This window comes from Taurulus bubalis, assembly GCF_910589615.1.
Source record: "Taurulus bubalis genome assembly, chromosome: 16".
Classification (NCBI taxonomy): domain Eukaryota; kingdom Metazoa; phylum Chordata; class Actinopteri; order Perciformes; family Cottidae; genus Taurulus; species Taurulus bubalis.
In genome coordinates, this window is record NC_136604.1 from 17,361,668 (window position 1) to 17,376,715 (window position 15,048).

Sequence of the window (15,048 nt, forward strand, 5' to 3'; positions counted from 1 at the left end):
CCCTTGAGCAGCAAGCCCTTAAGCTGCTGTCCATTAGCTGCCCTCTGTTCTCATATCAGGATGGGTTAAATAAACTGTGTGACGATAAAAGTGGATTGACAGATTTACATATACACTTACAGACTTGAAGACTGGAGGAGCGACAGGATACCATTATGAATTGAACCCCAGTGCACAAAGCTGTCACTCCCATTCAACACTCAGCGGTAAAGTGTAGAGCACGGCATGCCCATCTGTTCATTGTTCAACTACAACAAATGTGCAACAATACATATTGCAACGTACAAAAAAAAAAAAAAGACAACCGGAAATAAAGTATTTGTGGATCCTCGGAGGGAAGAAACAACCTGCTACTTTAGAATCACAGGTGATCCACTTATGAAGCGCTTTCAAAAGGGCAAAAGAAAAGTTTCAAATGCCAAAACATTTGTTTAGTCTTCAACTACGCCCCATCTCACCAAACCATATAGTGCAAAAAAAACATGAATAAATCCCTCTTGTGGCCCTTTTATCAATCCATACGGCAGCTGCAGGAGTCCTTAAACACAGCCTAAATATTCACTTTGTCATCTAAATGAGCCGGGAGCATGCAGAGCCTCAAAGTGAATCGGGAGGCCTCCCAGAGTGCAACAAAGTCATTCTGGGTTTCCGAGTAGTAATTACAGTCAGCAGAGCCTCAATCAAGACACTCTTCACTTATAACGGCTGCAGCGCGACAAACTCTGAACTTAAGGGTTGAGCGCATTAACAACTGGTTAGATGAAAGCTGTCCTACATTTCGTGTGCATGTGCGTGGCAGCTACTCTTTCGCCCACTCTTACTACATCTAGTTATCTATGCCAAAGCCCAGTGGAAGCCAGACTGTGACCGCGCACTCTGACGGGCAATAGATGGCCATGTTGACAATGCATCAGGCTTTAAGTGCCCAGGGCCAATCAATACCACGAAAGGCCTTGGCAGATGGATACACACTAAGGCTTTCTTCCAACTAATTTATTTTTTATTTTTCATTCCTATGTCGGGCCATTAGAGACGTCAGACCGATTAACTCTTCAATACATCACGCGTCGACGCACCTGCCACCATTGATTCACTCGGCTCCGCGCTCTGAGCGATCATTAGGCTCCTCTGCATCTGCCTTCACTTAAAGAAAAGTGCCCGAGTATGACGACAATGCCAGTCATTGCCGAACTCTGCATCCAATAGCTGCGCACATGCAGACATCGGATATTATGCAAATGGATACAGTGGGATCCCCTTCAACTTTGCACATACAAAGCAGGGCAGTGAAAATGAGATGACCCGCTGAGTGCATGAGGAGTGCAGCGAAGGCTCAATGCTCTGCAAAAACTTTCTTTATTCGATTGTGTTTTCTGTATTTCCAGTGTGATTGTGTATTTATGTGTTCTGTGTCCAGGTTGTTCATGCATTCCTGCATGTCTCACATGTATTTGCCATTGTTTTGTTTGTTTTCCTTTGCAGCTTTTTATTCTAAATGTTATGTCTGTGTTGTTGAATTCCTGAGAAGGTTTTTCCTCATTTGCTTGAGTTCTGTCTATTTGGTGTTTTGTTATGTTGCAGTGTGTTTGGCTGTCAGGGCCACCGTAGTGAGGAGATATAAAGTGATGCATGTGTGGAGAGGAAAACTCTGCAGGGAAAGATAGTGGGAGAAACGCCTTGCATAGAAGGAGGGGATTGAACGTATAGAGGGGAAGCTTAAGCCACACTGATATTGTTTGTCATGACGGTGCCCGATAGCATCTTTAATATTTGATAGCAAAGTTTCCCCCTTTTCCAGTACTCACAAGTAGGCATGGAGGAAAATCGATTTCTGCAAATAATATAAGAGATAGATGTGTCCAATTGAGAGTATCCAGTTGAAGGTGATATCATTCTCCAGCTTTTCTCAGCCTCTCTCAGGCTATTGTTGTGACAAAGATGCAAAAAAAGATGCAAAAAAAAAAAAGGGGGCCCTGTAACACCAACAATCTGTGAAGTGAGAATCGAGGTTTGGTTTACTGGAAGCAGCAGGGTGCCATCTACCATCTACCAGGGTGCATCTACCACGGTGCCATCTAACAGGTTGCCATTTAATTGGTTGCCATCTACCAGGGTGCCATCTACCAGGGTGTCATCTACCAGGGTGTCATCTACCAGGTTGCCATCTACCAGGGTGCCATCTACCAGGGTGCCATCTACCAGGGTGCCATCTACCAGGGTGTCATCTACCAGGGTGCCATCTACCAGGTTGCCATTTAATTGGTTGCCATCTACCAGGTTGCCATTTAATTGGTTGCCATCTACCAGGTTGCCATCTACCAGGGTGCCATCTACCAGGGTGCCATCTACCAGGGTGTCATCTACCAAGGTGTCATCTACCAAGGTGTCATCTACCAAGGTGTCATCTACCAGGGTGCCATCTACCAGGGTGCCATCTACCAGGGTGTCATCTACCAGGGTGCCATCTACCAGGGTGCCATCTACCAGGGTGTCATCTACCAGGGTGCCATTTACCAGGCTGCCATCTACCAGGGTGCCATCTACCAGGGTGTCATCTACCAGGGTGCCATCTACCAGGGTGCCATCTACCAGGGTGTCATCTACCAGGGTGCCATTTACCAGGCTGCCATCTACCAGGGTGCCATCTACCAGGCTGCCATCTACCAGGGTGCCATCTACCACATTGTCATCGACCAGGGTGTCATCTACCAGGGTGTCATCTACCAGGGTGCCATAGTTAGGGGCCAAAGGAAATGACACGAGAAAAACTAATTTAAATCCGGAAGAGAGTTCTGGCACAAGAACAGCAGCGTAGACAGTTGAGGAGACCATCGCAGCTGGACGGTCACATGTGATGTAAAAAGCATGCGAGCATGTTAAAATGAGCCTCCTGCAGCGCCGCGTTTGGCTCATAAAATCCAATGCCGCAGAATTGATAGTGTAGAGAAACAAAATCCATACCACAACCCAGGAGGCCTCTCAGTGAATACATAAAATCCGTGGTAGCAGTAAAAGGGATTCCATTAAAAATAAGATTTGAACAGTAATTAAATATGTTGAGCTTTTAGTTTTCACCATAGCGCTGCAGACATAATTCATGTATTTGCATTAATGATGAAGCTCTCGATTGATTTGTGGACGCCATTAATCTTCAAGACAATTTTTATTAAATTAACGACTTGCATGCGATCTTTTGACAAACAAAAACAGCGTGCAACAGCGTTCCCGTTAATTTCTCCGGCGAGCATGAGGCCAACACTATTGATCCGTATCGACGATGTGGCAGTGAAACATTGAAATACATGACGTGCAATTACACCTGCCACCTTGTCTCTGCCGGCGGAAGAAATAAAGTGAGGTGTACAAAAATGTGTGTGTGTGTGTGTGTGTGTGTGTGTGTGTGTGTGTGTGTGTGTGTGTGCGCTTTGCGTACCTACAAAGCGGGGACCCATCATTGTGGACTGGCAGGTCAACAGGGGACATTTTAGATGTTGTGTTTTAATCATGCTAAAATCATGTCGAAAACCTTTTTAGTGAAATTAGGTTGATTCTAACCGAGAGGGGAGCTGCAGGTACGTGAGTGTTTCACAACTCCCTCACACAGTTTCTTTCCCTCTTTTTCACACTAACATAATGTGAATAGCATTTCAGCCCCTGGCAGGCTTCCTATGTGGAGGAGTCTCCTTGAACAGGATTTTTTATTATTTTTTGTTTAAATAAAAAAAATAATTACTCTTTTACGACATGATTGACGGAAGACAACCGATCCCTTGTATGACACAAGAAATAAAAAAAGAAATGAATCATCCTCACAAGAGAAAAATGATGTAAATGCTTTAACGTCGTTCTGCCATCAATACCATTGTGTGGTTAAAAAAAAAAAAAGGATTTAAGAAAACAACGAAATATGAACACAGAGCTCGAGCTTGTGGGTAACGTTATTGGCCGGACTTTCTGCTGACGTGGCAATGTTTGTCACCCGGATCGTTGTGAATGTGTGAAGCTCAATGTCCAGTGCAGGAAACTTGCAACTTTGAAAAGTACAGATTGACACAATTCCACTATTCACTGTCGGATATCACCACACGTCCGGTATTTTAGACGGCATTAATGCACAATGACAGAAAAGTAATGAATATGTAAAGTGTGTATAACAAGAGAGCGATGGAGTGGGCAATGATTATGAAGTTTTGCCAACTATATTTATACACTAGCAGTTAATTAGGAGGTTCATTGAGTAGCTGCTATTGAGCCTCATCTGGACGATAAACAGAGCAGAAAAGAAAATCATTTTACAAAATGTGAAGAATTTCATTCAAGTGAGTCTGATGTTAATTAGATACAAAATTGCACTGAATTTTCCTGCGTGCATAGTTTCCTGTGAACCCCTCGTGGCTAGGTAGGCAATCTGAATGCAGGGCAGGAAAGGCCGCAAATAAAAAGTACATTTAAAAAAGGATGTAATTTCTGGATGTAAATACATAAAAATAAGTGCTCACCATAGATAGTACCAAAAATTGAGATTGATTCCATGAAAACAGAGGACCTGACCTACGGCCCTGCCTGGAGGTGCTTTGCCTTACGATGAAAGGTAATAGGTTTATCGAACCTTATATTAACAACACTGCTGCACTGCCTGCCTGAAAGAAGGTGATGGGTTAGTAGAAGAAGAAAAAACACAATAGCCAAGCAAAAGAGAGAGCGAGAGGGGAAAGATAAGAGAGAAGGGGACTTAATGGTGAGATGCACTGGGAATTAAGATGGTGGGATAAGGAGGACAAAACGGCCAGGGACCGAACCCTGGAGTAGAAAAAAAATAATCTCAAGGGAGAGGAGCCAGTGTTTCCAAAAGAGCACTCTCTTTAACACCTACTATACTTCCCAAAGCCGGGCTGACAGGCAGAGAGTGAACCAGTCGGATCAATGTTCTCTTCTGTCCTTCAATGCCATGGCTATCGAATGTCCAATTCCCCCCGCCCAAAAAAGAAGACAAAAGCCTGCTCACCAAAGTCAAGTAGTGTCTGATCCACGCGTGTTAGACGGCGAGGTCATGAACGCATCATGTCACAGATGACACATGCTGATCAAATCAGAGTGTCAGTCAGTAGCAGTTTAACCAGCGTTATACTGTCGGTGTCAGTGCTATTAAAATCTCTGAAGAAGAAATAATATTGGTGACATTAGTAGGATTCGAGCATTTTGAGGGTTTGAGCCAGGATATCTATCTCACTTGTGAGTTCTCCAACTTTATGGAAGTGCGTTAATAAATCGTTTGCGGTCCACTTTAATGGCGAAATGGACTAATTGGACAGTGTGCCAAAGCTTCTCTACGTCTCCCGCTGTTGCTCGGCCACGCAGTTCCAGCAGTAATGAATCAGGGCGAACCAGAAAATGTTCTAATTTATTGCACGAAAAAATCCGCCTTTAACAATGGCCATTTTAAAACCGAGAAACATTGGCATTGCATTTCGTGATCTCATATCAGTGAAAGCAAAATGCACAGGTTGATCACAGTCCAACATATCTCTGAGGCAGTCTGTTTTTCCTGAGGGTGTTGATGCTCGCTGATCACAAGATACTTTTTTTTCCTCCTATTTAATCTCAACCACCACTTCCAACAGCACACACACACACACTCTCTCTCTCTCTCGCCCTCCTCCGAGCTGGCTGTAGTCTCCTCTCTAGGTGGAGCTGCTCCTCTGCGGCCTGCAGGGGCTGATCTGTTGGCTGAGAGTGCTGGACAGTGATCGTTATCGATGGATGAGTGGAGCCCTGTGGGGCCTGCACTGAGCTTTGAGTAGTAGCAGCAGGAGCCGTTGAGGAGAGAGAGAGAGGGAGCTTTTCCCTGGGCAAAAGAGGAAGAGGGGGAACACACAAAAAAAAAAGAGGCACCGAGCCTCCTCACTCCCAGCTCACTCCCTGCACAGCAGATTGACATACTTTGTTCCTTCAGGCTTATGTTTAAGTCTCCTCACTCATCTGCACAGCTTTACGTGCTTCATTATGTGCTGCCGATCAGCCAGGTTTATAGGACAAATAAAGCAATCTGTTCTGTGTCTACACTCCTGGCGGGGAGAATTTAGAGAACAGCGACCGTCTCATCACTCAGGCAGCTTGGACATACATCACCAGAGTAGTAGATTACATTGCTTATGCACGCCTGTCCAAATGGTAAACACTGCGGCGCTAAGCAAATTCCCCGCCCGGGCCCGACTTGTCCGATTGTACACCTCAGCCTCGGCACCTCTGAGAGCGCCCGCCCCCTGCCTCCTCCTCCTCCTCCTCCTCCTCCTCGGTGCGCGGCAGACAAACTTCTAACGTCCACGCAGGAGAGAAGAAAATCATTACTTTAAATCAGTTTGGCTATTTGTGAGAGTCGCTCAGGACAGGAGAGCTGAGGATAGTGAAGCGCAAGCTGTCCTCATTGATCTGTGCAGCCCTCTAATCTCATTAACTGGCTCTTGATTTATTGAGATGGGGCCCAGAGTGCGCCAAGGTTATGGAAGCAAACACCGGGCCCGCTCCCCCGCACCGAGGGTCGCGCGGAATTGAGGTCAATTGACTGTTCGGCGGACCCACGCTCCCACAATCCCTTACACCAACCGTTGCCTTCTCATTAACGTCTGTTCTGTGGGGTGGTGGTGTTGGAGGCGGCGAGCTCGGTGGGAAGATAGAGAGCGTGAGGGAATAAATTATTGGCCGTAATGAGGTTGAGGCAGAGGCTGCATCCAGTCATCAGAATCTTACAAGCTACACAACGGCGCTAGTAATGCAGCAGCGTCAACACAGGCATCAAACGGAGCCATTGATTGCACTGCAGCGCGTAAGGTAAATTGACCAATAAATAAAAGATACTATGCAAACAGACGCCCACTGTAATTATACACCTATTGAGCCACTGTGATATACGACACAGACGCAATTAGCTAATTTTTTTGCATTTTGGTTTGAAGGACAGGGGGAGGATGATGAAGCTGCCGAGGCCGACGAGTAGCCGAGGTTCTGCGCTGAGACCACCGAGCGGCTCAGAGGAGCAGCTCGGGGTTTAGCGCCTCGCTAACTGACACCTCACGTTTATTAATAAAGGGGGCAGCGATCTTTTCAAGGGCTGACATCACAAACATAATATGTAATTTGTCCAATATCAATACACGTCAGGGAAATTCATAATTTGCTGACTAGACAAGAGTCCAGCGGGCGACTTTGTGATACTGGACTTGAGCACAGAGGTACTTCAAGCTTATGCTTAAGCATGTTAACAAGCTTAACAATGGCAATGCTTGCATGCTTTTACAAAGCAGTATAATGTTTCTCGTGAGTTATATTCCCCATCTTAGTTCAGCTGTATTTAGTTATGCTATACAGCTGGCTTCAGACTAAACTCATCACAGTGCATCCTCAATCATATCACACTGATGAAATTTAATATATCCTCACAATTTTGAAGAACCCACTCTTAATGTCTTATTTACGCCAGAGTTGCATATCAAATATGCTAATTTCATATTGATAAGAAATGGAGCGGGTGAGAAAATGCTTTGTAAGTGAAGCTGTGACCAGTATGTGTGATTATTGAAGTCGATAAAGCAATAAAGTGACTAATCCGTTATCAAAATGACAATCAGTTTTCTGTCAATTAACGTATTACTTAGCTATGATTTTACTTATATTGTCAGCACTGCTGATATGACGGTATTGGATTTTTGAAGGGCAACCCCCAGACATTAATGTTGCACTTCCATAAAGTCTCACAAGAGACAGATTAAAAAAAGATCGAAGCAGCAGAGATGTCCTGATTTTTAGTCCCTAGTATTGGCCAAGCTCCAAAGCCAATCATACTCTTCCCATAATTCAACTCTGTAGCATCTTTCCGTAGATCTTTCCTTAATCCCTACGTCTTTCAAACTTGATACCCCAAGTTAAATAAAACTTTAGAAAGAAAAGTTAGAAACTTCCCTCCAGAAGACAATTGTTTTCACAAGCTAAGCAGTAGCCTCCATGAAAAGAGAACCGATCTGTGTTGTGCTCCATTAACTGCAAGTGACAGTGCCCCGGTGTTTATGTCAAATTCATATATATTGGATAGAAGAAGAACAACATTGCGAGTTTAAAATGGCTCGGAGCTACAAATGTTCTTTCTCTTCCATGTAAGGAAAATGAATCTGAAATAATGTGAGCGTTTGACAGCTTTTTTTTTCTTCTTTTTTTTTTTAAAGATACAGTTAAACATTTTTGGACTCCGGACAAGATGTGGTGGGCATGCGTGGGTTTCTACGCCGTTTGTTTGGATCGGTAAATCTGGGATTACATACCGGGTTTAATTTCTTACAAAATTGCACATGAATGCAACAGCTGGAATGAGGCCAAGCATAGAGCAGCAATTACAGAAGAGAACAGTGTGTTCTCACTGCAGATCCTCATCACTCGCTAGAAGCTGAGAAAAAAAGGTTTTCAGAGCCTGTATATCTCCACCAACATGCCTGATTATATACACATTCATATACATTTTGACCAATGGATTTCCATGACTTTTCCATGACTTTAAACCAAATTTCCATGACCAAACATGTTGTGAAATCTCAGTGTATACATGAAAAAGTGATAAAATGTAGTATTTAACAATGCTACTCAAAGCATACAGTATACCTTAAATGACACAAATTAATGAGAGACAATTGTTTGATTAAAAGAATAAACATTTATATAGATGCCTGTATGTATGCCTGATTATATTTTGCGCGTTTTTCTTTTAAAAGCATATTAATTATTTCAAACTCGGCCTAAATGAACGACATGCACATATAAATATAACAAATTTCCATGACTTTTCCAAAACTTTTGGGATTTTATTTTTTTCAAGGACTTTTCCAGGCCTGGAAATAACCATTTAATTAATCACCATTTAATTAATCACTGCAATCACTGCAGGGCAATGGCGGCCTCCTATATGTGTTTGACTCTCACCTGGTATTCACTGGGCCAGAAAGTGCTCACGGCGAGCTCCACCTGGTGCCACTGGCGTCCCTGGGAGCCCGAGATATTCCACACGGCGCTGCCCTTGGGGCCCCCGTTGACCCGGATGTAGACCTGCAGGTCCCCGGGGCTGTGGCCGTCGCGGCTGTACAGGAAGTAGCTGAACTGGATGCAGTGGGTGTCGTTCTCGCTGAGGGGGAGCAGGAGCAGCTGAGCTCGCTGGCCGCCGAAATGCTGCGAGGAATTGACCATCATGAAGGACCCTGGAGGGGAAGACGGAAGATGAGGAGCATCAAATACTGCTCATTTTACATTTGAATCATTATTGGCAGTCGCTCAGCTCGCTGAGAGGAACTTGTATGACAGTTTAGTGCGAGTAAGACACAACGACCTTGCCAGGCAAATCGTATATACCGATACACACTTCACAAACAGCAGCGATTTCAGCATTTCCACCTGCCAGGTAAGCGCTGATTGACCTGAAGGATAAGAAAATAACAAGATCCAATGCTTCACCTTTAACACATCCCAGGATAGAAATGTCATGTTAGTTTTCAACCGCTGAACGTCTGCCTCTTTTTTTGTTTCGTTTTTACTCCGAAAATGAGCCTGAGAGCTGAGGTTGACAGGCTCAAGGTTGTTACCCAGAATATCTGTGTGATCCTCTCTGGCTATTTGTCTGTATTTGGTCAGTCTCTGCATCTTCCCGCTTCCACAAGGCTCCCATCAGTTTTGCCGCGCTGCCTTCAGATCTGCCGTGTTCAAAGCCGCGGCGCCGGGTGTCAGATCGGCCTTTCATTTTTTTGGACCGAGGTTCACAGAGTCACTGCTGGCTCTGTCATCCTGGCAGCACGGCAGAGATACCGAGAGAGGAGCACCGCGATGGACGGGAGGGGAAATAAAAGGGGGGGGGGCTTCGCCTTTGACTGCGGCCTTCATGGCAACTGGGAAGCTCAATATAAAGTGGGGGGAAAACTAACTTTGTATGCATATTCACCACTAAAAAACAACATGATCATTTGACTACAACCTGGAAAGCCTTCAGCCTAAAAGTCACACCATTAAAACAATTCTTCCTATATCATAAAATGTGAAATGTCTTCTTTGAATATAAAACAGGTCGAGATGTTATACAAATACTATAAAATTATCAAGACACTTTGTTGAACCCAGAATACAAATACCTGAAAATGTCTCCATTCAATATACTCTTTTTTTCCTCATTAAACAAATAGCTTTTTCTTATTCATTATGAGCCAGACATGGACTGTGCAAAAACTACGAATATATCTTTTTTTAGATGGTCACTCTCTCAAATCAAGTGGTCCTGCCATGACTTGGCCCAAAGAGACGTCAGACCAACCGCGCTTTTTAGGTTTGAGAGCAGAAGAATCGGACGCCTTAGGCAACGTCACACCAGGCGGGGAAAGGCACAAAAAAAGTTGGACATGCTCGTCATTCTAATAAGGCCTTATGAGACGCCCAGGTCCTCCAAAACGTCAAGGAAAATGTATGTCATGCAAAGTCTTCTATACCTTGGCACACTATAAATATAAATGTGTGTATATATATATATATATATATATATATATATATATATATATATATATATATATATATATATATATACGCACAATTCCCAGGTGCAGTGATTATTTGTGTTCTCGGTGCATCAGGCTGGTAGCGTGTAGTCTGGTCTCAACATGACGGGTTACTAATATGAACTCTAAACCGGTTGCAGTCAACTAACGATGAAAGAAACTGCTTTCCTGCAATGCCGGCAATGAAAAACTCAAGTTAAGATTCTTCCTTTCTCCAAGAGAATGTTTTAACATCATAGCCTCTGTGAATTGTTCATCACTGCTCATAAATATTAACAGTTTTTTATCTGCAGTTTTAATCGGCGCATGAAAGAATGTCGCTGTTTTCTCTTTAGACAAAGCAGGAAGTACTTCCGTATGCTCTTCTATGTGGCGGCTTGGGACATCGGGGTTTTTAGTCGGACTCATCACAGACATTTTATAATTTACTTTTTATTATTGTTTAAATTACCTTACCTTAACTCTAAACAGAAAGAGAAACACTCAAAAGGGAAACGGACGTTATCACAACAACAGAAATGCCAGAAATATTGAAAAAAGCTGATAAATGTTTTACGATGAGCTGAAGTGGCAAAAATGTGTGAATATATAAATAAAAAGACGAAAAGAGATGCGATAAAAGCTGCCGAGCACGTCTCTTTTACCATAGCTGCTATTAACAATGCCACAGGCGACAAGTGGATTAGAAGAGATCAATTAATTTATGAGAAAAACACAAATGCTGCAAAAAATGTCATTATGTATCTTTACTGGTGCACGATTTATTTACGATGTAATCTTGTCACGACCTCTCATACCCGCATAAATATGGATACACAATGAATCCGTTGGTTTGACAAAACTTCAGACATTCCCTTGTGCAGCATTTCAATGGAATAACTGGTGTTATCGTCATAAAACTTTGATTTAAAGCTCCAGAAACGCTGAAGGTTGAGTGGATAGAATATTCATGTGATCCCCTCTTTAACTTCTGTTTTTTTTTACGGCCTTAAGTGGTTTCCGCTTTCTTATCACCCATCCAGATCATCAAGTCGGAACTTCTGCCCTCAAAATGTCTCTCCGTCCAAACGTCATGAACAAACGTTGAAGATAAACACAAGGAGACAAAAGGACGGGCAGTAAGCCGTCTGTTTATTACCTTGGACTGGTTAAAGTGGCCTTGGGGATCACGCAGTTTTCCTCCCGGACTTCTAATCTTCCCATCATCATCATCATCATCATCATCATCATCATCACATTGACTCTTTGATGCCAGCAGGAGAGAGCGAGCGCGCTAATTGCACTTATAACCTTCACATTCGGTGCTGTGGCATCGTGGGTAGTGTAGTTGCCTTCATGCTGTAGTTGAGCAAGAGTGCAATCAGAGCCCTGCCTCCCGCCATTAATCACACTGGCACCAGTATTAAGCCATAATGGCAACCGAGGGAATGCTTAAACCAGAGAGATGGCTGTAATACTGGCGCAGTAACACACACACACACACACACACACACACACACACACACACACACACACACACACACACACACACACACACACACACACACACACACACACACACACACACACACACACACACACACACACTCTTTACAGGCCCAAAAGCAGACTCCAATCCAAGTCCCGCTGACCTTCCCTAGAGTAAGAGCTGGCTTCCTCTTTAACCTCCCCCATCATTCCTCCTCCTCAGTTCATTTCCTCTGCTTCCTTTTTCCGCTTCCACTTCTTTCATCTCCTAATCCCTCACGTCCACCAGCTCCGTTTCATCCAAATTCTCTTGAACGCAAACGTCCTTAATTAAACAAGCATAAATACACTAAGGTCCGCCATCTGTTTTTCTGCTGTCAAGTAAAGGAAAAATATCGCTGAGGATCTTTCATTAACAAGCGATGTGTGGACAGAAAATATTTACGGCTGTTATTTTTAGATTTGTGTTTCTTCTAAGTGCGGCTCGTTATTCAGGCAAAGTGTCATCAAGTGAGCTTCAAAGCCTCAACTGTGATGAAGTTCGGTCCATTTGGTTTTCAAGCCAGAGAGTCACCTGGAGTCTGGTTTAATCTTTGGCCTGGACTGTGTCTTGTTTGCTTGGACAGAGTGACAGCAGGGAAAAGAAAAGAAAAAGAGAAAATAATTCAGGTCAGGTCCACAGACAACCTGCACATAAAGAGCCTTAACATGCATGTCACAAAGCCCCTCTGACCGCCGGCCGCTGCCTCCCTCGGCTCCATCCTCCATCCTCCATCCTCGCTGCCCCCCAAAAGCACGGACGAGACGTCAAACTGCCAGAAATATCCTGCGATAACAGGCAGCTGCTGTCCTTTGAGATCTCGCTGTATTCTTGGACACAAGAATATTTGTCTCTCCCTCACCTGCTCACAGGCGAAGCCGGGCAGGCTCTGGCTTATCCCCTCCTCCTCCTCCTCCTCCACCATCATCACTGCTGCTGCTTTGATGTGCGAGCTCTCGGGGGGGGGCTGTGTGGCTAAATTGCTTTTTCTTCAGCTACGAGAGCTGGACCCCCTCATTGTTGGAGGGCACGTCTCCAACTGTTCTTATGACAGGATTGCACAGGGAAAAATGAGAGGGGACAGAGGAAACACATTCTGTAGCCTCAGCTATAGCGATGCTTTTCTCATTATATTCAAATATCTTTAAGCAACTGTGGTAAACCAAATATAGACGTAACCTCTCCAGTACCTCTGTTACTGTTTGATTCAGCTGAAGCCACCTGGTGGTTGTTAGAGTGAAGGACAAGCCAGTGAGCCGCAGATTTAAGAAAGGCACGATGAAGCGGCGTCTATAGCTTGAGTCAAGCCTGCTCACAATTGATCAGTCGATCACCACGCGACGCATGCCGGTGAGATTTATCTGTGATGCCACGCTGACATCAGCGAGGATAACCGTGTGAGGCTGCAGGTTTAAGATCCAGGTACTGCAAGACCTCTTTGCATCATAGGAAACTCTGAGAGATCAGAAGTGTGTGTGACTAACGATATTCTATACAGTCTTCACGTTCTGTATATTTGAAAAGACTCAGAGTTCGGTCGTCTTACTTTTAAGATCTCTGGAAACAGGAGGAGGGAGAAATAAATGTTGTCAGCCCAGAGAAGCTGAAATCAATTCTGCCACTAACAATTATTTTCTCGATTAATCAATGAAGCATTTAGTCAAAGAAATGTCAAAAAAAACTGTGAAAATGCCCATTTCAATATTCTAGAGCACAAGGTGACCTCACTGATTGTCTTGAACATAAACATATTCAACTTCCTATCATGGAAGTCCAACAGAAGCAGCCAGACGAGAACCAACAAATGTTTGCGATACTTTCTGGAAAAAAACGACTCATCGATTTCACAACGAAATCATTGCAGCTCTAATTCATTCCAAATATTGCAGATCAAAATAACAAACCTTTACATATATCGGGTTATTTTAAGTATTGGCACTTTAGTTTTTTTCATATAATTGTGAGGATCGTTGACTCTCAAGCGGGAATGAGTTTGAAGAGGACAACGTCTTCATATTGAATTTCTTTAAAAGCAATCTGAGAAACATGAAGGTTCCAGAATAAACAGTCATGATCCCCGCACTATGTTGAGAAACAGTTCAACTCGGTTGCACAGCACAAATACACTCAGTGCTCCTCAGCCGTAGACCATGACGCTCTACGTGCCGCTCTATAGCATCGCTTCTGGAAGTGTCAATGTATGCTCGCTACATGCACAGCATGCTTTCAAAATAAACGTCCATCTAAACAGGAAGACGGGACTCTCGACTGGTCACGTGACCAACGGCTGACGTCAGAGAGCGCTGACGTATTTGACTCACTGGGTGAGAGAACGGGTAACTGTGGTGCAGCTAGCGAACGCCTATACAGTCCAATGCAACAGTCCTTTGATAAAGCCTAACTTCATGAAGGTAATGATTATTTTGTCCATCTTTTTCAAAATCAACAAAAGAGAACACCCCTCTGTTTAATGAGTCATGGCTCGTGTCATCAGGAAGTCACAGAAAACGGGGGAGACTGAATCAAAACGGTCAAGTTTTGAGCCAGAAAACCCAAACAAGACGCTGAAAATACAGAACTGTGGAGCCGGGTGATCTTTTTCTGTGGGTGTCCCACTCCAAGTGACACCTACCATATTATACACAGTCATTTGAACAATAGTTGACATAAATATATTGATAAGTGCAGCTTTGAGCACGTCTCCCTGATGATCCTTATGTACCCTTACTCGGGGCTTTGCTTGAAATTGAACTGAAAGTGCATAAGTCATGATTATACATTTTCTTGTTTTGACAAAGCCTCGAGCGCGAAGAGAAGAGATGAGAAATCAGACGCTGAAGGTTAGCGCACTCGCGGAAATTGGTCCAAACAGGCTCAGCGTCTCCTCTCCTTTTAGCTTGATGGAGTAAGTCAACATGATTGATGCCATAATTAGAAACTTGATAGAAATTCATGAAGATATTACAG

The 15,048-nt window shown here is 43.8% G+C and overlaps 1 protein-coding gene across 1 annotated transcript in view; it reads right to left on the bottom strand.

Annotated features, from left to right (window-relative positions):
* Positions 1-15,048, bottom strand: part of ptprua (protein tyrosine phosphatase receptor type Ua) — a gene marked incomplete at both ends in the record, with an annotated part of 160,417 nt that overhangs the window by 69,652 nt on the left and 75,717 nt on the right. Inside the window, one exon of the mRNA XM_079232223.1 lies at positions 8,965-9,236. Within this exon, the coding sequence (XP_079088349.1) occupies positions 8,965-9,236 (272 nt within the window). The remainder of the gene's footprint in view (positions 1-8,964; positions 9,237-15,048) is intronic.